General features: G+C 41.7%; 1 protein-coding gene across 1 annotated transcript in view; it reads left to right on the top strand.

The window, feature by feature from the left end:
- The first annotated feature begins 360 nt into the window (after nt 1-360).
- Nucleotides 361-26,757, top strand: part of COL1A2 (collagen type I alpha 2 chain) — a 31,673-nt gene continuing 5,276 nt past the window's right edge. The window contains exons 1-41 of the mRNA XM_040434060.1: nt 361-402; nt 9,932-10,015; nt 10,102-10,158; nt 10,402-10,446; nt 11,479-11,532; nt 11,620-11,673; nt 12,420-12,473; nt 12,862-12,915; nt 13,723-13,776; nt 14,235-14,279; nt 14,508-14,561; nt 16,410-16,454; nt 16,728-16,781; nt 16,891-16,989; nt 17,078-17,122; nt 17,339-17,437; nt 17,531-17,584; nt 17,694-17,801; nt 18,725-18,778; nt 18,867-18,965; nt 19,061-19,114; nt 19,640-19,738; nt 19,840-19,893; nt 20,472-20,525; nt 20,628-20,681; nt 20,777-20,830; nt 21,452-21,496; nt 21,641-21,739; nt 22,341-22,448; nt 22,530-22,583; nt 23,305-23,358; nt 23,460-23,513; nt 23,605-23,658; nt 23,752-23,859; nt 24,076-24,129; nt 24,220-24,273; nt 24,749-24,910; nt 25,306-25,413; nt 25,888-25,995; nt 26,401-26,454; nt 26,562-26,669. Of these exons, the coding sequence (XP_040289994.1) occupies nt 361-402; nt 9,932-10,015; nt 10,102-10,158; nt 10,402-10,446; nt 11,479-11,532; nt 11,620-11,673; nt 12,420-12,473; nt 12,862-12,915; nt 13,723-13,776; nt 14,235-14,279; nt 14,508-14,561; nt 16,410-16,454; nt 16,728-16,781; nt 16,891-16,989; nt 17,078-17,122; nt 17,339-17,437; nt 17,531-17,584; nt 17,694-17,801; nt 18,725-18,778; nt 18,867-18,965; nt 19,061-19,114; nt 19,640-19,738; nt 19,840-19,893; nt 20,472-20,525; nt 20,628-20,681; nt 20,777-20,830; nt 21,452-21,496; nt 21,641-21,739; nt 22,341-22,448; nt 22,530-22,583; nt 23,305-23,358; nt 23,460-23,513; nt 23,605-23,658; nt 23,752-23,859; nt 24,076-24,129; nt 24,220-24,273; nt 24,749-24,910; nt 25,306-25,413; nt 25,888-25,995; nt 26,401-26,454; nt 26,562-26,669 (2,847 nt within the window). The remainder of the gene's footprint in view (nt 403-9,931; nt 10,016-10,101; nt 10,159-10,401; nt 10,447-11,478; nt 11,533-11,619; nt 11,674-12,419; nt 12,474-12,861; nt 12,916-13,722; nt 13,777-14,234; nt 14,280-14,507; nt 14,562-16,409; nt 16,455-16,727; nt 16,782-16,890; nt 16,990-17,077; nt 17,123-17,338; nt 17,438-17,530; nt 17,585-17,693; nt 17,802-18,724; nt 18,779-18,866; nt 18,966-19,060; nt 19,115-19,639; nt 19,739-19,839; nt 19,894-20,471; nt 20,526-20,627; nt 20,682-20,776; nt 20,831-21,451; nt 21,497-21,640; nt 21,740-22,340; nt 22,449-22,529; nt 22,584-23,304; nt 23,359-23,459; nt 23,514-23,604; nt 23,659-23,751; nt 23,860-24,075; nt 24,130-24,219; nt 24,274-24,748; nt 24,911-25,305; nt 25,414-25,887; nt 25,996-26,400; nt 26,455-26,561; nt 26,670-26,757) is intronic.

Here is a 26,757-nt window from a genome sequence, read left to right on the forward strand (position 1 = left end):
CAGCTCTCCCGCCTTGTGCCAGCAGCTCTCCCGCCTTGTGCCAGCAGCTCTCCCGCCTTGTGCCATAATATCACCCCCTTGTGCCAGCAGCTCCCCCCCTTGTGCCAGCAGCTCTCCCCCCTTGTGCCAGCAGCCCCCCCCCCCTTGCAAAATCATCCCCCCCCCCCCCCCCTGCTCCTCCTGACACCCGGAGTGCACAGTGTCATTGGTTGTTATGACGCTGTGCACTCCGGGCACCCGGCCTTAGTCGCGCCAACTAACCTTTCCAGCAGGGGGGCGCCGCCGACACTCCATTGTTCCGCACTGCTTCGCGTCAGGTCACGGCGTGCGCACATCAGGAGGTCAGTGCAGCGCCGGACCATGGATGTGCTGTGGAGTGTCGGGAGGTCTCCTGCTGGAAAGGTGAGTATTGCGGGCCGGCGGGAGACCACGGAGCGGGAGTAATAGCAAGCGCTTCACTCCCGCTCCGTGGTCATGTGACACAAACGAATCTTCGATGCAAAAAGTTTACATCGAGGATTTTTTTTGTGTCGAATTCAATCGAGTAATCGTTTCAGCCCTAGCTGCCTATGCCTTCTGCACCCTGGCACACACCCACTTTAACATTACACTGCCTAGAATTTTCTACATAGTATCAGAAAATATTTCTCCATAGCTCAGCAAGTAACAAGACGCTGGATCCATGCAGTAGCCACGTCCTATGGGTAGGGATGCTCTATGGGGAGGTAGGGGACTTGTTTCTGCACGCCAGGCTGTCTGGACAGGAATGTGTATGACAGAGCTAAAAATGCTTTCTAGCTGGAGGGAGAGTCTTGATCCCCCCCAGCTTAACCCCCTTCTAGTCCTCCCCTCCCTGTCATATAAAGGATTGATGAGCTTCTTAAAGACATTCTTGAGATGAAGTTCAAAGTGTGACTCCACCAGAAGTAGTCAGCTGCTGCTGAACTACAAGTGCAATCCTAACCATTCATTGTGCCAGACATGGACACCCTAAAAATGATGCAAATGCTGAGACTTCTAGTTCCACAGATGAGTAGAATCATGAACTGGTGGTGGACACCAGACAGCTGAAGTCTCCTCATAGCCTGCATGTGGTAATGATGATGATTGATGACCTCTGGGATCTCTATAGTAATAGGTTATATTTGAAGAACGCTGGAAGAAGGTACTGGGTGAACAAGGTGTCCATGCCGCCTTTGTCTGGTAGGATAAGCTGGGACTTATGGTTCCACAGATGTTGGAGAGTCACATATTCTCTACTTGCAGAAAACTAGAATAATAGGACACAAAGTCATTGTATGATAAAATATGCTGGGATGTGTAGTCCCACAAACTGGGTATGTATACAGGCTTTGGTAAGCTGTGCTGGGATTTGCAGTGTCACCAAGGTTTTGGCATGGTAGGAGATCCTGGTACTTATAGTTCTGCAATAGTTGGTGACCTCCTGGCTGCATGGAAGGTAAGTGTATGTATTCAGATTCTTAGTATATCACCATGACTTTTTATCAGAAACTGGATTCAGCCTCCTGGAAAATATGACAGAGCCGGGGGATGAAGCTGGTGGTGGGGTTGGGTTCTAGCAACCTGTATCTTTAAGACACACACTCAACAACACATGTTTCCTATCAGTGGTGTAGGAAGGAACAGCGGAGCAGAGAAGTTATAGCAGATTGTAGAACATCCCCCCTCCACTGCAGCCCACAGGACAATAAGGGGTTAAACAATCTAACACATCATCAATCTGGAAAACCTTGGCTCAGAGGCCAAGTAGAGGCTCCACTTATCCCTCCCCAACATTGTGGTTGGTCCTGAAGCATTATGGAGTCATAAAGTAAAGCAGAGACCGACCCTTAAGAATTTAACTACTCCTCCTTACATTTCTTTAAGAACCCCGCCTGATTAATCTAAGACAGATCTGTAATATTTGTGCTTTTTCGTGTGGTGAGGGACCACAACACCCAACGTGCCCCACCGACACTGGATACTTCATATTGATTTAGGGGACATGGATGAAGAAATGACCATGGGGCACCTTAGAAGTGATCCCATAAGGACCTTCTACCTGATGCCACCAGACAGCCAGATTCTTTAGTGGTGGAGAGAACAATACCCTTGTAGTGATTACTGGGTGACCAGAATACTTTCTACCTGATTTCATCTCAATGGTGGAAAAAAAAAACTTAAAGACGCTTATAGTGATCAGTAGGTGACCAGATATTGCCATATCCATCACCTCAGTGGTGAAGAGGACAAAGTCTGTCCCCAAGCAGGGACCCTTTGTATATTGACCTTCTACCTGATGCCACCTAAGATCCATCCCATCAGTGGTAGAGGAGACAGAAGGTGTATACCTGTATTAATCACTTAAAGGCCTATGTAAAGATCAGAAGTTGTCCAGATCTTATGTCATCTCTTCAATGGTGGAGAGACACAGCCTGTACCGTTGTAGTTATCATTAAATGTGGCTGTGCCCACAGTAACCTGTCTCCTCAGTGATCGATAAGTCATAGTCTGTACCCCTGAAGTAATCTCATAAAGACCCTTCCCTTAAAGTTATTAGTAGATGACCAGGTAAGGACCCTCTACCTTATGCCATCTGCTCAGTGATGGAGAAGACCAAGAAGCCTCAGTTTCTATTCTTGTATCAATAATTAGGTGACCAGATAACGACCTGTAGTGATTCCATAAAGATTCCTATCATTACGTGACCAGATATTGACCATCTATCTTATACCACCAGGAACCTATCTCCTCTGTGGCAGAGAAGACACAACCTTTAACCCTGTAGTAATCCCTTAAAGAGCTTTTTAGTGATCACTATGTAGATAGATGCGCTCCTTCTTCTACCTAATGCCACCTTGAGAAGACAGAACCTGAAGCTCTTTAGAAAGACATCAGATCCTTAGTAGAGCCCAGGTGATCAGTAGGTGAGAACTTTCCACCTGATGCCACCATGAGAAGACAGAACCTGCAGTTCTTAAGAAAGACATAAGATCCTTAGTAGTTCCCAGGTGATCAGTAAGTGAGAACCATGCCACCTGATGCCACCATGAGAAGACAGAACCTGCAGTTCTAAGATCCTTAGTAGTTCCCAGGTGATCAGTAGGTGAGAACCATGCCACCTGATGCCACCATGAGAAGACAGAACCTGCAGTTCTAAGATCCTTAGTAGTTCCCAGGTGATCAGTAGGTGAGAACCATGCCACCATGAGAAGACAGAACCTGCAGTTCTAAGATCCTTAGTAGTTCCCAGGTGATCAGTAGGTGAGAACCATGCCACCTGATGCCACCATGAGAAGACAGAACCTGCAGTCCTAAGATCCTTAGTAGTTACCAGGTGATCAGTAAGTGAGAACCATGCCACCTGATGCCACCATGAGAAGACAGAACCTGCAGTTCTAAGATCCTTAGTAGTTTCCAGGTGATCAGTAGGTGAGAACCATGCCACCTGATGCCACCATGAGAAGACAGAACCTGCAGTTCTAAGATCCTTAGTAGTTCCCAGGTGATCAGTAGGTGAGAACTTTCCACCTAATGCCACCAGGACCCTCATCATCTCCACAATGGTTCTGCTGAAGAAGACACAACCTGCAACTACAAGTAAAAAAAAAAAAAAAGTGAAATCTTTTTACACTGTCCACGTCCTCAAAAAGAATGGAACTAATTTAACAACAGCACTGCCTTCGTCACCACCTCTCCTTTGTTGCCAAAAGTGGTGGGGAAGGCTGGAGATGCAGCAGCTTAGGTCTCTCCTCATTGGTCTACAGGCTCTTGATGACACTGAGCAGAGGGAACCTCCTGCTGTATATATGAGGAGGACCAGGCATTATTATCTTAGCATCAAGGCAGCAGGTTTCTGCAAAGTTTGGAGTAAATCAGTTACACTGCATGCCAGAAACCCAAAGAACCTAAGCAGTACCACCTTCTCACAAGGAGTCTGCATGTCTAGCCAGCACTAGCCATGCTCAGCTTTGTGGATATACGGAGTCTGTTGCTGCTTGCAGTGACTACCTACCTAGTAACATGTCAAAGTAAGTGCTTTCAACATTTCTTCTCAGCAGCTGGGGCTGGTGCATGTTTTTTGGGGGGTTGGAGGGGCTTGCAAGTCTGTTGCTTTATTCTCCCATTTTCTGCAAACTTTCTTAAGTGTGTAGGTTGTGTCTAGCACTCTGCACTGCAGCAGATGTTTTATGTCTTTAGATATCAAGGCAAGGGGACTTTCATGTCTTGTGCTGTATATATGCTATTTGAAAAGAAATAAAAGAATACTAAGCTCCAGCCTGGCTTTATGTTATTTGTGTAGTGGGCAGGGATGGATAGAACAAAAGTTTTTGGTACTTGGCGCATCTGGAAGTCAAGGGCGTGGGTCTGCATTGTCTGTTGGGGGGAAAATTGTACGTCTGCGCCATCTAGTGGCCAAGAAGTTTAACGCAGGTAGTTGACTGTATAGATTTTTATAGGCTGAGCCTTTGGGGTTGTCACCCTATTAACAGCAATGAATGTAGACATTACATCAGTAAGGAAAAATTCCTGCAACTCTTCAGAGAAAACCGCAACACTGAGCGCAAACTTGCACATTTCTCTAAATTTGTGCTGTAATGCCATTTTCTCATGTACCACAGTGCCCACTGGGCACCTACATGTATATAACACCTAGACAAGGAGAATATATCTGTAGCACTACATCAGAAACAATCAGTTGTTTAGGGGTTGCTGTATGCATCATGCAATGGGCAGCTCCACTGGAACCTGTAGTGCCATACAGTCTACAGACTACAGCTATGTATTGCCAAAACAGCACTAGGCAGATGAAGAGTTAATGCAGATGATCTCTGACTTTTCCCACAGCTGCCTCCAGGCACCCCCAAGTACAGACTGGTTCCCTTAGGAATGCACACAGAAGGCAGAGCTGTGTATACCTTCGCCCTCTAGTGGTCATTTAACGATATTACAGACCTTACATATTTGAACTGTACAGATACAGATTCATAGTTTAGAGTTTGTAATTTGGGGCAGTTTATCGTCCTGGCATGATGTGCTATTGTTTGACATACATTTGCAGGTAAACCTTTAACTATAAAGAGACACAAAAGTTTATCCCCTCAAAAAAAAAAAAATGCTACAATCTATATGGTGCACCAAATATTGCAGGGGTTGCATTTCTTCATAGCACCCATCAGCCAAGGTTTATAGGCTCAGTGGATTAGATAGTTAGTTTGCAGCACTGATTGCAGCTTGCAGCCCCTTTACAATTACAGTATACGTTACTGGGTAGGAGAATTTGAAGAATGATTTTTTTTTTCCCCCTAGGATCTGTCCATAGAATCTAAAAAAAAAGTGCTCCTGCGGGAGATAGGGCCCAGGGGTCTAGCTAGGCTCCTTCACCTGGGGGGGATTCAGTTTGCTGTCCTCTATGTAAACACCCTGGTTTTGGCAGTGCCACACCAATCACCCTCCAACCGTTACACCCTAAGGCTAGAGCTGCGACAAAAAGGGTCGCGCGACAAAAAGAGTACAACCACATTGTGACTTTTATTTGTAATGCTAGTCTATGGTGTCGCACTGCGAGATGCTGCGACTGCAACACAACAGTTGCAGAAAAATCCAACTTGGATGGATATTTGTGCGTCTGCCGCGTCTTAGTCGCAGCATGTCACATGTCGCAGTGCGACACCTTAGACTAGCATTGCAAAAAATGTTGCGCGACAGTGATAGGCAAACTGCGGCTCTCCAGCTGTTGCAAAACTACAATTCCCATCATGCCCTGTTGTAGGCTGAAAGCTGTAGGCAGTCTTTGCATGCTGGGAGTTGTAGTTCTGCAACAGCTGGAGTGCTGCAGTTTGCCTATCACTGCACCTAGCCTAAAGGTCTAAAAACTGCTGCTGAGCTGGAAACACCATTGCCAAAAAGTCCTGCCAGGGATTAAACGTGGCGCAGCATGCTGGGCCGTGTAGTTCTAAAGCAGTTGTTGTTCTTAGTATTATAGTTTATTATCTTGCTATATTATGAGATTATTTAATGACTATTATTTTTATATGTTTCTCATTAAATTACTACATTATTATTAGTTCATTAATATGTTAAATTAAAAAAAATTATAATAATAATAATACATTATTAATAGTAGTATTTTTACATTACTGTTATTATTTTTTATTATTATTACTATTATTCTATCATTTTCATAACTGTTATTATATTCCATTTCATTATAGGACTATATTAATATATTTTTATTACTATTTTATTATCTTAATATGTCATTATTATATTATGTGTATTATTTTACTATTGTTATTTTAGTATATTATTTTTTATATTATTATTATTATATTTTATTATCACACTACAGTATTGTCATTCTATTATTTTCATGACTATTACTTTACGATTTCATTATTATATTGCTGTATTATTAGGATATTTTTATTATTTATTTTATCATGATTTATTATGTCAATATAAGGAAATATATGGCTACACTTTTATTCCGATTTTAATTTCATTTTCCTTCTTCTTTTTTCCCCCCACCTCTTTATCAATCTTCATTTCTCCTGTGCAGATCAGGTCAGTACATTTTCTTTTTCCTGTCCCGTTTTCCCATGCACTTGTATGTTTGCTTAGATTAGACCAATGGGAGGGCCATCGGAGAGCTCGGCGCTGGGCACCTCATGGCTTGAGCCCACCCAGATGTACTGTGTGGGTTGGCTTTACCTGTGGGCCTCACTCATATAGGGGGCAAAATGGCACAGTCCCTATAACTCTGATGAAGAATCTGGGAATTGGGCTAAAATCTTCACTGGATTTATTCTATTCCATTGGACTCTACCTATTTACTATGGATGAACTCGGGTGAGGATACAAATTTACCCAAAAACATTTTTATTTTTTTATTAGAATTTTATCTTGGACCAGTTTTACAATTTCCAGATTCTTCATGTTGGAAATCCACTTGATTCATTGCTTGTATCCTGCCCTTAGTTGCCAAGGGAACAGGTGATCTATATTAAGGAATAGTCATAAAACTAACAGAAAACATCTGTGCGCCTCTGCGCTGCGCTGGAATGCATTTGGGGGGGGTTGCAAAATTTTGGCTTTTTTTCTATTTTTCAACATTTTTGGGTACCTTTTTTGCTCAATTTTTACTTTTCGTTTTAGATACAAAGGGTAAGGCATTTATTTTATTTTTTATCTTGTATGATACTTGCATAGCAGTTGCGGTAGATGCAGATTTAGCAGAGCTGAGTTTGTCATTTGCCAGAACATACTGGGAGAGACAAAACTGGTGTAAAGAAAAAACTGGCAGCAACCAATCAGATTCCAGAGGAGCTCGGAAAAATGAAAGGTGGAATCTGATTGGTGGCTTGGGACAACTAGGCCAGTTTTTTCTTTACACCAGTTTTGATTAATCTCCCCCGTTGTGAGAGTAGATTTTACATAGGACTGCAAGTATACCTATTGCATTATCTCATCACAATGCATTAGGACTGCATGCAAACCTGCTACCCTTATGTAGGACTTCAACCTACCATACAATGCACACACGATAAAGAATGCAAATGACAAACCCAGCTCTGCTGCACGAGGTTAAGCTTGCTTGCAGAAAGCAGTCTGTGGTCTGCACCTGGTGGAATGTAGGTGCCTGGGGTGACAGGTCAGGGCAGCTCCTGTAACATAATAGGGGCCGCCGGAGGCTGTTTCAGGACTTGAAGGAATGAAGATGCTTTGCTTTGATTGACATTAGGGTTACAATGTACATGACAGTGTTGCGTTGGTACATGCAGCAGTGCTGAGTTTATCACAATGCGAGGTGAAAGGATTGTATTGAATGGTTAACACCTACAGCATAGCAGAGTTAGGTTTGTGATTGAGCTCTCTGCAGCAATGCTGTTGTCCTCATCACAATGAGTTGTACAGATTACCAGCTCAGCTCTGCTATGTCTGACAACGAGTTCAGCTCTGCTACATCTCTAACCACCGTCAGGTTGCAGAAATATGATGTATGTATTTCTACATAGACTGCTATGACAAAGGCTTTGTCTGATCATAGAGCCAACCGTTCTTCCGAAAGGGTTTAACCATTAAATGGCTGCAGATCGCATTGTTTTATGTTTAGCGTCCAAGGGCCAATATACACACGGCAGATTTGTCGCAGGCATTTCTGCGACTGTCCCCTTTATCTAAATGGAGCCTTGCTGTAGAATAGGGATCAGCAACCCTTCAGCACTCTCCAGCTGTGGTGAAACTACAACTCCCAGCATGCACACTTGCTTGGCTGATCTTAGGTCTCTTATAGAAGTGAATGGAGCATGCTGAGAGTTGTAGTTTCACCACAGCTGGAGTACCCAAGATGCTAATCCCTGCTATAGAACATGAGTGGAAACGGATTTTCAGCCGCAGAAATGACTGCAGCAAATCTGCCGCGTGTGAATTCGCCCTTACGATTTGCGCTTGCTGCGCGCGCCGCTTCCGCAACAGCTGTGGTGACTCATATTGTTACTTGCAGGGCCCAAGCGGAGATAGAGGACCAAGAGGAGAGCGGGTAAGGAGCAAAATGACTCAAGGATTCTTAAACTTTCACCCAAAAAAAGATAATAAAATAGAAAAATAAATACATTTATTGTCATTTGTAATAAAACAATAGATTTTATAGTTATATTTTACATTATTTTATATTTAATAAAACTATTACAAGGAGCCACTTTAAGGATAATGGAATAAACCAGTGATCTACCTATGTGGAACTACAACTCCTAGCATGCTAGTATTTTGCTAACAGCTGGAGAGTCAGTGGTTACAGACCAGTAAGATAGACTATCCATGTATGTATCTATAAGCGATGGGTAAATTATGTCACCAGTTGAATAGATTTGTTGGACTGTAAGATGCTATAGAAAGGAGTAACTGTCCCCGGCATGGAGAGTGCATAAACTTTCTACTACATTCTCTGGGTCAACATTGGTCTCCGTTCCATATTGACTACATGGACTATGTAGAAGTCTATACCTGTAGCTTGGCCTGGTATGGTCATGTGTGTAGACACCAGACTTCCAAGAAGAACCTTCCACCAAGACCTGGCCTGGAGGACTGAGTTGACGTGGTGAACACCTTGTTCAAGCATTCTCCATACTGCGGGCAATTAGTCAATTCCTTTAGTCCAACACAACCCATTAAACCCATCACAAACCTAAAATTAATGGTTGACCCATTGTGTAGGTGATTATAGACCTCGGTCAACTGTTGGCCAAACTGGTTGGTTGACAGTTATCAGCACCATCTCCCCTGGTCAACTGCTGAGCCAATCATATCCCTGATTTCCCCAGTTAAATCCTAGGTTTGCTCACTCAGATCCTTGTTTTGCTCATTCAGATCCTTGTTTCGCCCAGTCAGATCCATGCATTACCCAGTCAGGTCCTTGTTTTGCTGCGTAAGATTCCTGTTTTGCCTAACTGGATCCCTCTTTTGCCAAGTAGAACCCTGTTTTACCTAGTCAGATCCCTGTTTTGCCTAGTCAGATCCCTGTTTTGCTAAGTCAGATCCTTGTTTTGCCGAGTAAGACTCCTGTTTAGCCCACTTTTGCCAAGTAGAACCCTGTTTTGCCCGGTCAGATCCCTGTTTTGCCTGGTCAGGTGCCCAGTCAGATCCTTGTTGTGCCCGTTCCGATCCCTGTTTTGCCCAGTCAGATCCTTGTTTTGCCGAGTAAGACTCCTGTTTTGCCCACTTTTGCCAAGTAGGACCCTGTTTTGCCCAGTCAGATCCCTGTTTTGCCCAGTGGTCATTCTCCACTTGAGGTCTCAAAAAGCAGCTGCTTTTGGTGCAGCCCTATAGGCTGACTATAGTGACTAATTGATGAAGGAGCACAATGTAGTTGTAAGGTGTCCAAATTCATCATTTCCATGTTCTAAATTCATAATGTGTCTGCAACTTATAGGGTCCACCAGGACCTCCAGGCAAAGATGGCCAAGATGGACTCCCAGGCCTTCCCGGACCCCCAGGCATTCCTGGACTTGGCGGAGTAAGACATTAGATTTAAAGGCTAATTCTAAAAATGTTTTTTTTAAAAAAAGTCGTTTTTTTAAAATATGTTCTTCTCTCTCCTAGAATTTTGCAGCTCAATATGACCCATCCAAAGCTGGCGGCTTTGATTCTGGAGCACAGGTGAGGAACCATCTTTGCTTCATAATAGTGTTAGTAAAACCAGGTTTGGTCATTGTTTGACTGTGCCCTTATATTCATGTCAAGGATTGAGTATGTAGTACATATCAAGTTCAGCCTTTTGATGGTTCTTATATCCAGTGTCATCAGCTGATATCATGAAGAACTGAAAAACACAGAAGAAAATTTTGATATGATATTATTAAGGGGTCTGTAATAATGAAAGATATTTTAATTTTTTTGTAGGGTATCATGGGACCTAGAGGCCCTCAAGGACCCTCTGGAGCTCCTGTAAGTATATCACCATCTGGACCAAAATCATGGTATGAGGTTCATGAAGCATATAACCATGGTGAAGCTTTGGATCAGTGGGAAATAAGTAGAATAAGGGATGATTAAGCTCTAGAATATATTGACTTAGGGCACTTTTTCATTGGCCAAAGGTTGGGTGTAAATGGGATGTACTGACGACAATATGTGAATCGAGAACAAGCGATCGTAGCAACATTGAGTCATGTGAAAGGCACTTTCAGCAATTGTTATAGGCCCATCACAGGGCAGAGGCATATATGAGCTATGGGAAGATACAGCTGTGAGATAAGAGGGGACAAGGGAAATAAAGTTCTGGGTTAAGGATAGTGTAGCTCTTGGATAATGATAATAAAGCTCTTGAGTAAGGATTATGTAGAATTTGTATAAGGATAATAAAGTTCTGGGGTAAGAGTGGTGTAGCTCTTGGATAGGGGCAATACAGTACTAGGGTAAGGGTGAAGTAGAATTTGGACAAGGGAACTAGGGTATGGGTGAAGTAGAATTTGGATAAGGGTAGTAAAGCTGTGAGATAAGGATTGTGAACCTGTTGGATAAGGGTAATAAAGCTCTGGGGTAGGGGCCATGTAGAATTTGGACAAGGGAACTAGGGTACGGTTGATGTAAAATATGGATAAGGGTAGTAAAGGTATGGGGAAAGGTGATGTATAATTTGGATAAGGGTAGAGTTTGGACAAGGGTAATAAAGTTCTTGGATAAGGGTGATGTAGAGTTTGGATAAGGGTAGTAATGTTCTTGGGAAAGGGTGATACAGCTTTTGCATAGAGGCAAAGAAGCCCTATGGTAAGGATGGTGGATTATTTGGATAAGTGTAATACAGCTCTAGGATAAAGAAAATGTAGGTATTGTTTGAGGACCATGTAAGGCTGGTATAGATAAACACAAGGAACAACGTATCCACCACTTGCTAGAGTGGATTCATTTATTTTGGGAATGGAGTAAGAAAGACAATTTCTTCTATATCATTTGTGTCATTTGTTTGTTTTTCTGTAGGGTTCTCAAGGTTTCCAAGGACTTGCAGGAGAGCCTGGTGAGCCCGGTCAGAATGTAAGTACCTCCAGATAATATTAATTTTCACAACATGATGTTAAAGAAGAATATTCCTTGTAAAGATACCTCTTTTTGTATTTTTAGGGTCCCGTAGGTTCCAGAGGACCCTCTGGCCTCCAAGGAAAACCAGGTGAAGATGTAAGTAGCAAGGACAAAGCTAAGATATGCCAAGTAATAGCAGTAATACTATTACTTATGTGATAACAACAAAAAAAAGGACCCTTAAAATCACAGTTTTATTTCAATTACTTTAAAATGAAAACCAGCAGATAGAGGTCACCAAGGGGGGCCCGCAATTAGGGAACCCTAATGGTGAAGTCAGTAGGTAATCACAAATGATAATCACAATGAATATATAAAGATATAAAAAAGGGATGGGGGGGGGGACCAGGGGCGTAAAGGACGATAGAGAGGAGGAGGAGGGGTATTCTAGGGGAAACTCCCTGTGGAAGTCCTAGTCTGCCCTCTGCCCGGAGACCACCCCTAATGGTGGGATCTCTCCGTCCTCGTGCCTGTCCTAATGCACCCTGGAAAACCGTAGACAGTTAGACCAATTTTTGACCTGACCCCAACGCGTTTTCCCCATGTGGGTTCATCAGGGGGTTGGTAACGGTTGAATAAGCCCCAAGTAACGAATAGATAAACACCAAATAAAAGAGATAAATGAGGCTGGTTGAGCACATGTAGTGGGGCAAAAAAGATGTATATATATATCTCACATGTAGTTCCCGATGGATTAAGTGCAAGGGATGCTACATGTGGGGGACCCCTGTGCAGCTTACCGCCTAGCAAGTGCTCGATACTGCAGAGAGAGACCAGGGTGAGGGAGCTCTAATTACTTATATGATGTGTTGACTAAAACCATATTTTCTTGGCACTTTTAGGGTCACTCCGGCAAACCTGGAAGACCTGGAGAGACAGGTCCAGTTGGTTCTCAGGTATGAGCTCTCCTATGGAAACATCATATCCATATATTTGTGAAATTGCAGATTTAAGGGGTACATTACTCGCCCATAACTACCTTACCTTTCAGAGTTGGGGTAGTACCCACCATGTATCCACCCATAATGCATGATCTAAACCCTCTAATGGTTCATATTATAACTTATGGACTGGAACCAGTATGGGCTTTTAACCATGGCAACCCTGAGCCACGAAAGTATCACTAATTCTAACCCCCAGTCCATGACCTCATCCCAAAGCACCATGGTCTAAAATTTCTAGACCATTAAAACGACGGTATATTCTTGCCACATGGTAACGTAGAAGTCATCTTGCACATCACCCCTGACCCACTAATGTGCCCATAATTAACTCTTTTTTTAGGGTGCTCGTGGCTTCCCTGGAACTCCTGGTCTCCCTGGATTCAAAGGCATTAGAGTAAGTATCACCCCTGCTGTTTATATATGAATTATATAGGAGCAACAGGCCTACATGACTTATCCCACTTCCAATGTATGACAACCTATATTAGACTGGTGTCATGAAATGACTGGGATGGTGGAGGTCTAATGGCAAAACATTGGTTTGGGCCCCTCCATTTTTTTGGAGGAGAGGAAACAGAGACTAAGGTCCTCATCCAAATTGCTAATAGCAACCAATCAGAGCTCAGCTTTCATTTTTCCAGAGAGGATTAAGAAATAAAAGCTGAAGTCTGATTGGTTACTAAGGCAACAGAGATAAATGAGGCCTGTACAAAGATATCTGGGATATCTCCTGTGATGATGATGATGATGGTGTATTTAGCATTTCCTATATCTCATGTGGTGTATGATACCACACAGACCTATTATGTAGGCCAAGGTAGTGCTGATCTGAGTAGCAACACGCCCGTAATAGATAGATATTATTGCATATATAATATTAGATAGTTTTCATAAGTGTGTCCTGGATGAGAACCTTCAAGTGGTGGAGGGAGGCCTTACGGCCATTGCCCTCCTTATATTCTGCTGATCACACTGGCATAGTTGGCAACAGTCCTAAATTTGCAGGGACTGTCCCTAATTTTCAGAGACAGTCCCTGCAAATATGGTCTGTCCTGGGCCAAAAATGGGTGGTGCTTATGTAAACACTGGGTGGGAGGCGTTCCTAGGGGGCACTGGATTTACCAACTGCTAATAAGTATGCTATAGGTGAAATGTTTTTGGCTTGACTGACAAAATAATTGATATTTTTTCTGTATTTTAGGGACATACTGGCAGCGACGGACAGAAGGGAACTACTGGTGCCATTGGTGTCAAGGTATCTATTCCCATGATCTATTCCCTTAGGTTTTAAGGATAGTAGGACGAGTATAATAATATAATATGTCACACAATTTACTTCAAAAGATGTTAAAATGGAACCATACACTAATAAAAGGGGCAGAGCTGGGACAACCTCTGTAAGCGGATATGGGGTAGAATTATGAAAACTTGTCTCTTCTGCCCATAGCAGCTACTCAGCGTGCAGCTTACGTTTCCTATAGTAACCTTAAAAATTAAAAGACACTTTTTGTTTTAGACATTTTTCATAATTTTTTTCCACATACGTTTTTAAACCTTTACAACGCCTTTAAGCCCCATTGACTATAGATAACCAAGAAGGCAGAGAGTGATGTTACAATAGTGGATATTATGGGTGGGATTCTCTTCCTGACTACGACTACTTTAAAGTCACATCCACATTCTTAGTAATTTTATGTTTTATTTTCTCTTTAGGGTGAGAATGGTGCTCATGGTGAAAATGGTTCTCCAGGTCAGGCTGTAAGTATTGAATTCACTTTATAATTAATATTACTGTTGTTATTATTATTATTAGGTTATTAGTCATTTTAATTATATATCACATCTGCTCATTTTTATTAGTAGCATTATATTAATATATAGTAATATATAAATAATAATTAGCATTTTTAGGTTTAGATGTTAGGTTCAATTTTTCATAATAAAGGAATAAAAAAGCTAATCCGTTATCTTTGTGTTATTTTAAAGGGCGCTCGTGGTCTCACTGGTGAAAGAGGACGCATTGGAGCCTCAGGCCCTGCTGTAAGTAGCATAATATCTCAACACTCATTGAAATAATAATCCCAAAGATACTAATTGTTAGGGGTATTCACATGTTATAACATGAAGGCATATTTTTATGATCGGTGGTGGTCTGACCGCTAGGACCCCCATGATCCAGAGAATGAATGGGCCTTAATGGAACCGCTTCACAGTTTTTTTTCCGGCACATTGGTGCTTCTTGGCACCCGACTCTGCAGAGAACTGCAGCTGGCCACATTTACTTCCCTGTACAAAGTGTGACCTTACCTCTTCCAACATGTCATATACAAGTGATCATTGGCAGCCAGACTGCTGGTACCCCCACCAATCTTAAGAACAAAGCCTTGCTTTCCTCTATGTGCAGCAGAAATACAGCCACCATTATAGAGTATCCCTGCGTAATGGGTTGTTTCCAGACTGCACATGTTCAGGCACTTCTCAAAGAGGGGACCTAGGATATTGAATGTAATGTGTGGTCTTTGAATGGAGTAAAGGGTCTTATCCAAGAACACCCAAGACATGATAGGCTGGCCAGCACTTCTCTATGCCTTGCCAAAATGACAGTCTTCGGGACATTTTGAAGGATGTTAGGTTCACGTATCGACTTTTCTAGTTCTCTAGTTATCGTTATTGAGTTGTTTAATTCATAGACGTATTTATAAGGGGTCCAAAAGGCCCTGTGTCTGATGAACTACCAGTGGTATTCATAAGAGGGTACCAAAGCAAAACGGGGCTATATGATCTTCATACCATCACACCCCAACATTTTGGTCTAGGAGGGCCTAGGGCTTGTAAGAGGAGAGGGCAGCATCATTCTTTAAGAGAAGAGGGCAGAATTATTCTTTAAGAGGAGAGGGCAGCATCATCCTGTAAGAAGAGAGGGCAGCATCACCCTGTAAGAGGAGAGGGCAGCATCATCCTGTAAGAGGAGAGGGCAGCATCATCCTGTAAGAGGAGAGGGCAGCATCATCCTGTAAGAAGAGAGGGCAGCATCATCCTGTAAGAGGAGAGGGCGGCATCATCCTGTAAGAAGAGAGGGCAGCATCATCCTATAAGAGGAGAGGGCAGCACTATCCTGTAAGAGGAGGGGACAGCATCATCCTGTAAGAAGAGAGGGCAGCATCATCCTGTAAGAAGAGAGGGCAGCATCATCCTGTAAGAGGAGAGGGCAGCATAATCCTGTAAGAAGAGATGGCGGCACTATCCTGTAAGAAGAGATGGCAGCATCATCCTGTAAGAGGAGAGGGCAGCACTATCCTGTAAGAGGAGGGGACAGCATCATCCTGTAAGAAGAGAGGGCAGCATCATCCTGTAAGAAGAGAGGGCAGCATCATCCTGTAAGAGGAGAGGGCAGCATAATCCTGTAAGAGGAGAGGGCAGCATCATCCTGTAAGAGGAGAGGGCAGCATCATCCTGTAAGAGGAGAGGGCAGCATCATCCTGTAAGAGGAGAGGGCAGCAGCATCCTGTAAGAGGAGAGGGAAGCAGCATCCTGTAAGAGGAGAGGGCATCATCATCTGTTTCCTTCTCGTTAGTCTGAGCTGGGCCCTCTCTTCACAGGGGCCACGTAGCAGCTCTGTGGCCCTCATTAGTAGGCATGCTCTTGGTTACTAGAGCATTATGTATATCAGACGCCAGTCACCAAATTGGCACCTGATACCTGGAATTGCTAGTGCTAGCTATGAGGGTAAAGTTGTAGATATATATATAAATCTAGACAAAAGTAATAGGTATTTTTCTAAAACTACATAAAAAAGTAATATTTGGAAGATAACTTTTCATGGATTAAACTTATAGACACACAGTACATTGCTATTCTAAAATTCTACTTTACGTCTATTTTTCATAGGGTGCCCGTGGAAGTGATGGTAGCTCTGGCCCAGTCGGACCTGCTGTGAGTACAACTTGTACTTAAAGTGTCACTTGATGCAAATTAGTAGAAATGCAGTCATGTAATATGATGCGTGATAGTTTAGTTTTATATTGTAATATAAAATATCCTTCTCTATAGACTAATGACATATAATAGGCCATGGTGCCAAAAGGAAAAAGCCACATGGTAGACCTGTGGATTGTCAGTGTTATCATGTTGGTCTTTGTGGATTCTTCTTTGATATGTGTTTTTTTTTTTCACTGATTCTTTTTTAACTAGTTGTCTGTGTTTTAGGGCCCAATTGGTTCAGGTGGTGCCCCTGGTCTATCTGGTGCTCCTGGTCCCAAGGTAAGTTGGTCAGTTTGAAAAACTCAATCTTAAATCATAAATTTTAAGGAAGACAATATTTCTATTATATTTTGGTGCAGCATCATAATGGTTTGTAACTTTTTAATAGGGTGAAATAGGACCTGCAGGTAACACTGGCCCAACTGGTGCTGCTGGAGGAAGAGGTGAGCCCGGACCCTCTGGTGTTCTTGGCCCTGCTGGACCACCTGTAAGTACTGCCTGGATTTAAAAAAAAATCAAGTATATCCTGTATGAACGAGCACAATATAGTTAACAAATTATTATTATCTTTTTAGGGTAACCCTGGAAACAATGGTGTCAATGGAGCAAAGGGTGCAGCTGTAAGTATATACCGATATGTTTGGATTATGTTGGTTGGAGGGATTGTCCATGGGCTGTTTCTAATATTATAGCATAGCCCCATATGACCGATAAAAGCATGAAACCTCTCGATTTCATCTTAAACAAAATGGCAGAGGAGATGTAGGGAGTCAGGTGACTGAATTGTTATATGACACTATTATAATTTAAATTAACCTGTTTTTAATTCATTTTAGGGTCTTCCTGGTGTAGCTGGTGCTCCTGGTCTGCCTGGAGGTCGTGGTATTCCTGGACCATCTGGACCTGCTGGCCCTGCTGGAGCCAGAGGTCTTGTTGTAAGTTACACCATTATGTCTATACCTCCATATAGCTCAATTGTATTATTTTATCTTCTATCTGTTATACTCATGAGAATTCTTTAATCACAGGGAGATCCTGGTACTGCTGGTGGTAAAGGAGATACCGGAGCAAAGGGTGAGCCTGTAAGTAGAGTTCCTAAAAATTACATACCCAATCACATGAGAATCTCAGAAATTTAAAAATACTTCCTATTGTTCTACATTCGTCATCATTGTATGTCTTTTAATGTAGGGTTCTGCTGGTCCCTCTGGTAATGCTGGTCCTTCTGGAGAAGAAGGAAAGAGAGGACCCAATGGAGAGGCTGGATCTTCTGGCCCCGCTGGAAATGCTGGAATTAGAGTAAGTTTGCTTAAAATCTTATTTTATTTTAATTATTTTATTTACTAATCTTTTTTTCTACTGGGGCCTCAATAGCCAGAATAGGGCAATACCTGTTGCTTAAAGAAGTCAAAGTGTAAAATTTTAAACCACAATTTGTCTTCTTAACTTAATACAAAATAAACACATAAATAGTCAGGGATAATAACCAAGGATTGCTGCATATTACGTTTTTTTTAAAACTATCTACCTGGCTGCACCTAACCAATAACTAAGGAGTGTCTCACTTGTTAGGCTCCCGACGTAAACCGGCCACACTGCTTTAAAGGACCTTCAACCATATTGTTTCTTTACTGATCTGCACAATTAAAAAATTGCAAATATTGTAGTTCCAGATGTGACATCTAGATTTTCATGGTTTGAGAGCGCTACATTGACGACATCTTTTATTGTGACATACAGATTGCATATGGTTATACAGAGAATACACCAATACAATATGTTGCCGATAAAACAAAATGAGTCAGGTGTGTCAGTGCTATATATCCTGGCATCTTGACCACTTTCTAAACTTTGAAGAGCCACTAAAAGTGCCCATACATTAGACATATTAGATAAGTTTGCCAAAACTCTCACTTTGAGTAGGAGTCCTGCCATCTACCCTGACAGCAAATTCAGGAAACAGAAGGATCAGGCATGTTGCATTTCCGGAAAAAGGAAAATAATCTAGAGGAGGCTTATTGCCCCCTTCCCAAATTGAAAATGCATACTTGCATGTATATGGTGGAATGGGGAGAATAGATTTTGGTGAACAAGTGTTCAGCAGATGTCTATGTAAAATGTACGGGCAGTTTTAGTGAAGTCTAGCCTAGTTCTGTCTACTATTTTACTACATTTAGATAACTGCAGCATTCAATGTTTAACATGAATCTTGGTTATTTTAGGGTGTTCCTGGAACTCGTGGTCTGCCTGGTCCTGATGGAAGAGCTGGCGGCATTGTAAGTCAATTTCACAATATTTTATATTATTACCTATTATTTCTACCCACTCCATACAAGTTTAATTCATCATTTTTATTTTACTTAGGGCCCAGCTGGTAACCGTGGTGCTTCTGGTTCTCCAGGAGCAAGAGGTCCCAATGGAGATGCTGGACGCCCTGGAGAGCCAGGTCTTCTTGGAGCAAGAGTAAGTTAATGTCTGACATCTCTTTCAAAAATTGTCCTACATTCATGTTAAGTGTTATAAATGTATTGTACTAATCACAAATATTGTTGTTGTAGGGTCTTCCTGGCTTCTCTGGAAGTCCTGGTCCTGCTGGCAAAGAAGGTCCTGCTGTAAGTTATTAAATAGCCAAATAGATTATAGACCGCATTCAACTTAGTTGTGGGCCACATTGAAGAGTTATGAATTTGCAGATATTTTAGTGTGAAATTAGACATACAGTACTGGTATTATACTATTCTGGTATTAGGATAATTTTGCAATATTTTCAGGTTGGATGTTGTATTGTAACCAGTATATATGATCATAACTGAGGGCTCCTATGATGAGCCACAGAGAGGGGGGTTGCTAGCCACATGTGGCTGCCAAGCCACAGGTTGGGTATCACTACCCTACAATCTAGTGGCAAATTTGTCACTTAAATAAAGTGTATCTAGATATCTACAATTCCTATAGATGAGAGAGAGAAAACCCAGTATTACGTTTAGCATTTTGATGCTTTGTTGACTGTAGTTGGGTAACCACAGATAAGGTCAATGTTACATCCTTTGGTACATATTATCCTTAGAAAATAATTATCATTGGTTTGATTAAACCTCATATATTCTCTATTTTGACCTTACCTATTTGTCTTATAGGGTCTCCAAGGTATTGAGGGTCGTTCTGGTCCTGCTGGTCCAGCTGGAGCCAGAGGTGAACCTGGTAGCATTGGATTCCCTGGACCCAAAGGTCCAAATGTAAGTATTATAAAAAAATATAACTTTCAGTATAACCAAGAGGGCAGTAAATGAACCATAGCATAACCATACCAGGCATTAATGCTGTCTTCTCCACCAAGGGTGAGCCCGGAAAGAATGGAGAAAGAGGAAACCAAGGTCCTTCTGGAAACAGAGTAAGTACGATATCTAAAGTGATTGCAAATTGTTTAAAGACATACATGAAACTAGAGGTCTGTAGGTTTATAGATAGTACAAACTTTAGTTCCCGCTCTGCTGTGAAAGCTGTAGTCTAAATCATGTACATGTAACGGCTTCTACAATGTGCCAACCTTGTATAATTAGTAGATGCTAGTTATCGCTGGTGCACTCTATATGAGTCATGGGTCTAAGGGTCCTGTTATATGAGCAGATTTTTGGCTGAGAGCTAATCGATGAATATGTTCACATAAAGCAATCATCACTGATATGATTGTTCATCCCCATAAAGTTTTCATTGATTTTGATGATCTTAAGTGCCACATAAAAATGTGATCAACTGGAAAATGAGCGTTTGTCAGGTGATCAGTTGCGTGTTTACATGGGGCAGTTATTAGGTATGAGAGTTGTTCTTTACCGATGATCACAAGGGCCCTTAGTGTCCTTATAGAGGAATAAGACTCCAAGTTGTTTTTTTTTGTAATTGAAATTAACCGCAGTAAATGTTTTTTTTTGCCTTAATTTCAATGTGTAATTTTTCACTCTTGTTTTTTAGGGAGCCCCAGGTTCTGATGGAAACAACGGTGCCCAAGGTCCTGCTGGTCTTGGTGTAAGTTAAATCTTCTAACACTTTTATTGTACTGTCCTGCGTTGCATCTGTAATACAAGCCTTCTTTCTAAGACAACTTATATGTCTTGTATATGTCTATAGGGTTCTCAAGGAGAAAAGGGTGAACAAGGTCCATCTGGTGCCCCAGGTTTCCAGGTAAGAATTTTTGACAATTGTCTAAATGCAGTATAAAGAAGCAGACTTAGATCCAAGCATATCAATATTAACCATTGTTTATTCTATTTCAATAGGGTCTGCCAGGTCCCGGTGGTCCCCCAGGAGAAGTTGGCAAACCCGGTGAAAGAGTAAGTAGCCAACTATTTTAATAAATTAATAAGTAGCTTGGCAGACACTTGAGGCATGGGTTCACTTGTGTCTTGCCTGCATGTTGTTTGAATCAGATATCTACTGTATTATTTCCCGTTGCTTATGTGGCCTATTCCACAACGATGTACATAAATTGTCCTCAATGGAGCTCACAAGTTCTCCTGTCAGGCATGCACTCACACTAGGGCCAGTTTTATAGGAAGCCATTTTGCCTATCACTAACTCTTTGGAAAGTAGGAGGAAACTCCATGTACAGTAGATGTCATTATCATCATAGGCGGATTCGTACCCTTCACTCGAGTGCTCTTCCCTGCGTTACAGCGCTGCCCATTAAGTGACTTCAGAACAATTGTCCAATCTATGTAGCAGTTTTTTCCATGACCACTAATTTGTATACTGTAGTTAGAAGCCTTTTGACTGATTGGTGAGGTGTTTAGATGAACCGATGTTCAGCAGAATGCTCACTTCCATTCATTGGCCGTGTGGGCCCATAACCTATCAGTAGATTTTTAGAGTGTGGGAGGAAATACTAACCACTGAACCATCATGCTGACTTGACTTGTAATACCTTAACCATATGTCTTCATGTATTTCTGTAGGGTGCCCCCGGTGATTTTGGTCCTTCTGGTGTTGCTGGTACTAGAGTAAGTATTAATTGAATTGACCTAGTCTTATTCTGCCCTCTATCACCTTCTTAAAATTTCCATATTCATTGTTTCCAAAGTCCAATTTGTTGATATTCTGTAAAAAAAAATGTCCACAGGCATAATGCAAATTTTATTTTATAGGGTGAGCGTGGTGCCCCTGGTGAGAGTGGAGGAGCTGGTCCTTTTGGAGCCCTCGGACCCCGTGGACCAACTGGTGCCCCAGGAACTGATGGAAACAAAGTAATTTTCTTGTTTTGTTTTTCTGTACAAATGGATCAATTGCTTAAATGCTACTTTTTGGGTCACATAAGTAGTACATAAATCATACACAAGCAACACTAAAATATGAGGATACTAGTGGTATAGTAAGTACTCATGTGATGAAAGCCAGTTATGATCACATAATTAGTAACTGTGTGATCATTAAAGAGATTATACGTGTATGATCACTGGAACACCCATCAATCACTAGAACAGGGTCCAGTACATCGCTCAGCCTCATAGACATTTAATGGAAGTTGTATGTGTGACCACAGCTCCCGCACTTATCCTCAGTTATAATGAAGAGTAGATTATTGGGGGGCAAATCCTTGGGAAACCAAGTCAGTTCCAATTAAATATATTGTTTTTAAAGTATTAGGATTTAGAACGAGCGCAAAGAAAAAAAAAGTTCCACCACATGTGTTCTGTGGTACTCCTAGTGCAGGGCTTAAAGGGATGGTGCACGACACAGGATTTGGGAGAAGATCTTGTATTTTGTATCTCAATGTATCAATCTTTTTAATGAGGATACTATGCATTGACCATTGGAAAAGTAACGTAATATGACTGTTATCTCTAGGGAGAGCCTGGTGCTGCTGGTCTAAATGGAGGTCTTGGACCCCAGGGACCTGGTGGAATCCCAGGAGAGAGAGGTGCAGCTGGAATCCCAGGAGGCAAGGGTGAAAAGGTAAATTAAAAAAATTATAAACATCTTGAAGTTTGTAGAGTATTAGCATACTGACATGGGTAATGTCTTTTTAATCCATAGGGTGACGGTGGCAATGCTGGAGATTATGGTAACCCTGGAAGAGATGGTGCTCGTGTGAGTATATTGTAATTTTGACTTGAGTTCTTCCAAACTTATGCTTTCTTATATGTACCTCTACCCAACTACAGAATATATCATACGTTCTCCTACCAGCGGTACACAATATGCACAATTCCCTGACCATACATGATCCATATACAACCCATCACTACTCTTCACTATCTAAGATATGAACTTTCCAACTCTACACCTGTCCCTTCTTAAATATAGAATATCTGTACTCCTTTCCAACTCTATGATTACATGATATGTCTCCCTATCTGACTCTTTACTATGTGATATATACCCTTTGCCAACTCAGTGCTATCTTATTTGCCCACATCACAACATATGCTGGCTGTATCTGCCTCTTCCTGATTTTATACTATGTAATATGTGTCCCTTCTTAACTCTGCCACACTGCACTACTCTTCGGGTTTGGGAGGTAGCCATGTGCAGATTCATCAGAACACTTCCTCCTTGGAAATGCTGTTCTTGCTATAGAAAAGTCAATTTGCATAGGAGAGCTTGGACAACCAACCACCTGTATATGCACTTGAAAATTGGAGTGTTTTTTTGCCATTAGTAGTTGTCCTGCTGCTGTTGATGGTGGATTCCATGAACACATAATAAGAAAAGGATCCAGACATTACTTCTTCCATTTTCTATTCATGTTTATGTCCCATATTTCTGTTCCCCTTGTTCTGACACTGTGTACATATTTTGCTTTCTATAGGGTCCCGCTGGTGCTGCTGGTGCCCCTGGTCCAAGTGGTGCTCCCGGTGACAGGGTAAGTATGTGATCTAGACACAGTACAAGAATCTCTTATAATATAATATTACGCTACCATTCATATCTCTTCTGATTTTAATATTTTATGTCTTCTTTTAGGGTGAATCTGGACCTTCTGGTGCTTCTGGTGCTGCTGGTCCACGTGGTACTCCTGTAAGTGAAATCTATTAGGATAAATTGATTAATATACAGTACCTAAGTAAAAGAACCAGGAAAAACTCTGATCATCTTCTTTCTTTCACAGGGTGAACGTGGTGAAGCTGGTCCCGCTGGTCTTACTGGTTTTGCTGGACCTCCTGTAAGTCATCAGTTTTTTTAAATACTGTCCAATGAATTTACCTGTACTCACTGTAACTATGATAGATACTAATATAAGGTATTATCCTCCTAGGGTGCTGCTGGTCATTCTGGAGCTAAGGGAGAGAGAGGTCCAAAGGGAGTCAAAGGAGAACTTGGTTCTTCCGGTGCTCTCGGCCCTGCTGGTGCTGTTGGCCCTAATGTAAGTAACATAATCTTAAACCACCATGGAAATAGTATAGCTACAAGTAATATAATAATGGGTTATAGGGCGGATAGCTATGTGGATGCCTTACCTATCCTTACTGGCACAATGACCCCAAAAATTGAAGCTTTAATATCAAAAATTTGCTCGCCATTCTTTAGTTCTAGATAGAACAACACTGCAATGAGTAACATCTATTTGTCTTCTGTTTAGGGTCCCAATGGACCTGCTGGATCCCCTGGTGCTCGTGGTGATGCTGGTCCTTCTGTAAGTCAAAGCCCTTGATACCATATATTAGAATTACTTATCATAAAGCATTAACTATACATATCACATCTATTTTCTTCTCAACCGTAGGGTGCAACTGGATTCCCTGGCCCTGCCGGAAGAGTTGGTGCTCCCGGACCCTCTGTAAGTGTTCGCCACCACAACTGCTGGAAATATGTGCTTATAGACTAGATTAGTTCCCACAATGCACTTTACAAAAACTGCAATTTAATTGTAGAAGATGCCATAACTAGTATATTTCTTAGAGAGGAACATTACCTTTGATGAGTACCATACAAGGCATACAGTAGGCCATCTCTGCAAGCATTAGCTACATATCCTGGTCCTACAAACAAGATTAGGTGGTACCCCACTTGTAATATCACTTGTAATGAGTAAAGATCAGAAATATTACATTTTCCAAAATTTTCCTTTCAGTCCATAATTATGGAGAAATCACTAGGCCTTACACTAACACAAACGCAGCTACAGCTCAGGTATACACTATACAGACTAGAAGAACATGCTAGGGACTTTCTCTGAATATTTGACTATCATTCTACAGTCTATGCATAACATACCATGTAGCATCGAAGATCATATCTCTTTTTTCCCTTAGGGTATTGGTGGTCCTCCTGGTCCAACTGGTTTCCCTGGCAAAGATGGTCCAAGAGGTCCACGTGGTGACAGTGGCCCTGTTGGTCGTCCTGGTGAACCAGGTCATGCTGGCCCACAAGGTCTGGCTGGAGATAAAGGTTCTTCTGGAGAATCTGGTCCTGCTGTAAGTAACTACATAATAAATTCCACTGGTATTAAAAGAAATTTTTTTTAAGAAAAAAGAATGGAAAAAAAAAAAGCTAAAACACAGAAAACCAAGACTAATCTAGATTTAGAGGTTCATAGAATTGTGCTTTTCATGAAGATGATCATAGGTCTTGACAATGTGGCCTATTGACCAATATTATTTTTACAAATTAAATCTATATTTACAACATAAGTACAATTTACAATCCATTTTTCTTTATTTCATATCTTATGTTTTTTTTCTCTTAGTACATATAGTCTTATACTATGCTCAATGCCTATTATTCCAGGTTGATATCCTAGTGGTCATAAGAGTATGCATGTTGTCCGCCCTCTCTAAAACTATTTACAACTTTTGTTCTTGAACCATAGGGTCCACCTGGTACCGCAGGTCCCTCTGGTGTTCTTGGTTCTCGTGGTATTCTTGGTCTTCCTGGTACAAGAGGAGAGCGTGGTCTTCCTGGTGGAGCTGGTGCCCCCGTAAGTATCCTAATATTAAAGATATATCAGCAAAAAAACATTGCAGGTATTGATGCAGATGCCTTGGTGCTGTATAATCCAGCAGTCGTAAGGGAACAACCCTGCTATTTCGGACTGGTTTTCTTGGTGGGCTTGTGCAGTCACACAACAGCCAAACTGAGTTTGCAGAGCTGCAGTATGAAGTATAGAGATGGATCTGAGGAGCCTTGAGGGAAACTTTTGACTACCTTAGGTCCCAGTAGACAATGTTACTAAGTTAGGGTCACTTATCTTAGTTGTGGCCTTGTGATGTAGGCAAGCATTGCCCATAGTGACAAGTATTATATTCAAGGCCAAAGCCTATCGTGTTTTAATAGATAGGTCTATGTATAGATACATTTTATGAAATTAACGTGATCATCTACAAACACTGTTGATATTCTAAGGCAGTTAAAAAATCCTTAAAAAGGCATTTTTCTTGTTTTCCCTCCCTAGGGTGATTTTGGTCCTTCTGGTCTTGCTGGTTCTTCAGGTCCTCGCGGTCCTTCTGGTGCAGCTGGAAATCCGGGACCTGTCGGACATGCTGGTGAAGCTGGTCGTGATGTATGTAACATTGATATATTCCATGCTGTGTCTTTTAGGAAGAAAATTATGACCACTTGTTATATCGAATAGTCAGACATGGTCATACCATGTCACCCATAATCATATTCGTTCACAGTGGTTTCCGATATCACATATAATTCTACGCTGAGACGTATAATAGATTAGATTAATTCATAACCCATTTCTATACATCCTTCGTGTTGGCTTTATACATATCTTGAAGACCCAATCCCATCATTTACTCCAGCTGGTCATCAGACCAACCTGCCCTCAAATCTAACACTTACCCAGTTGATCTACATAGGTTGTGCTCACCATTCATATTTGTTTCTAGTTCTTTCGGTAGTAGTGGTAGAATTTATTATAATTTCTCATAAACCGATTGCATCTGTTTTATTCTAGGGCAACCCTGGTAACGATGGACCTTCTGGTCGTGATGGTCTTCCAGGCCCTAAGGTAAGTGTGACATCTTTGCCCTTATATGATGGTGAATATTAATTTCTCTAGAGAAGAAATCCATAGCTTAAAACATTGTTGTCTTCGCTGTTTTTTTTTATTTTTAGGGAGAGCGTGGCTACCCTGGTAACACTGGCCCTTCCGGTCTCGCTGGAGCTCCTGGTCCCGCTGGATCTACTGGTGCTGCTGGTAAATCTGGAAACCGTGGTGAGCCTGTAAGTTGAAATTTGATAATCTTACACTTTTTAGTTAAGATGTCACCAACCTGTAAGAAGTAAAATAGGGGCCATTTAAGCCCAGCCC

Source organism: Bufo bufo, chromosome 5 (assembly GCF_905171765.1).
Source record: "Bufo bufo chromosome 5, aBufBuf1.1, whole genome shotgun sequence".
Classification (NCBI taxonomy): domain Eukaryota; kingdom Metazoa; phylum Chordata; class Amphibia; order Anura; family Bufonidae; genus Bufo; species Bufo bufo.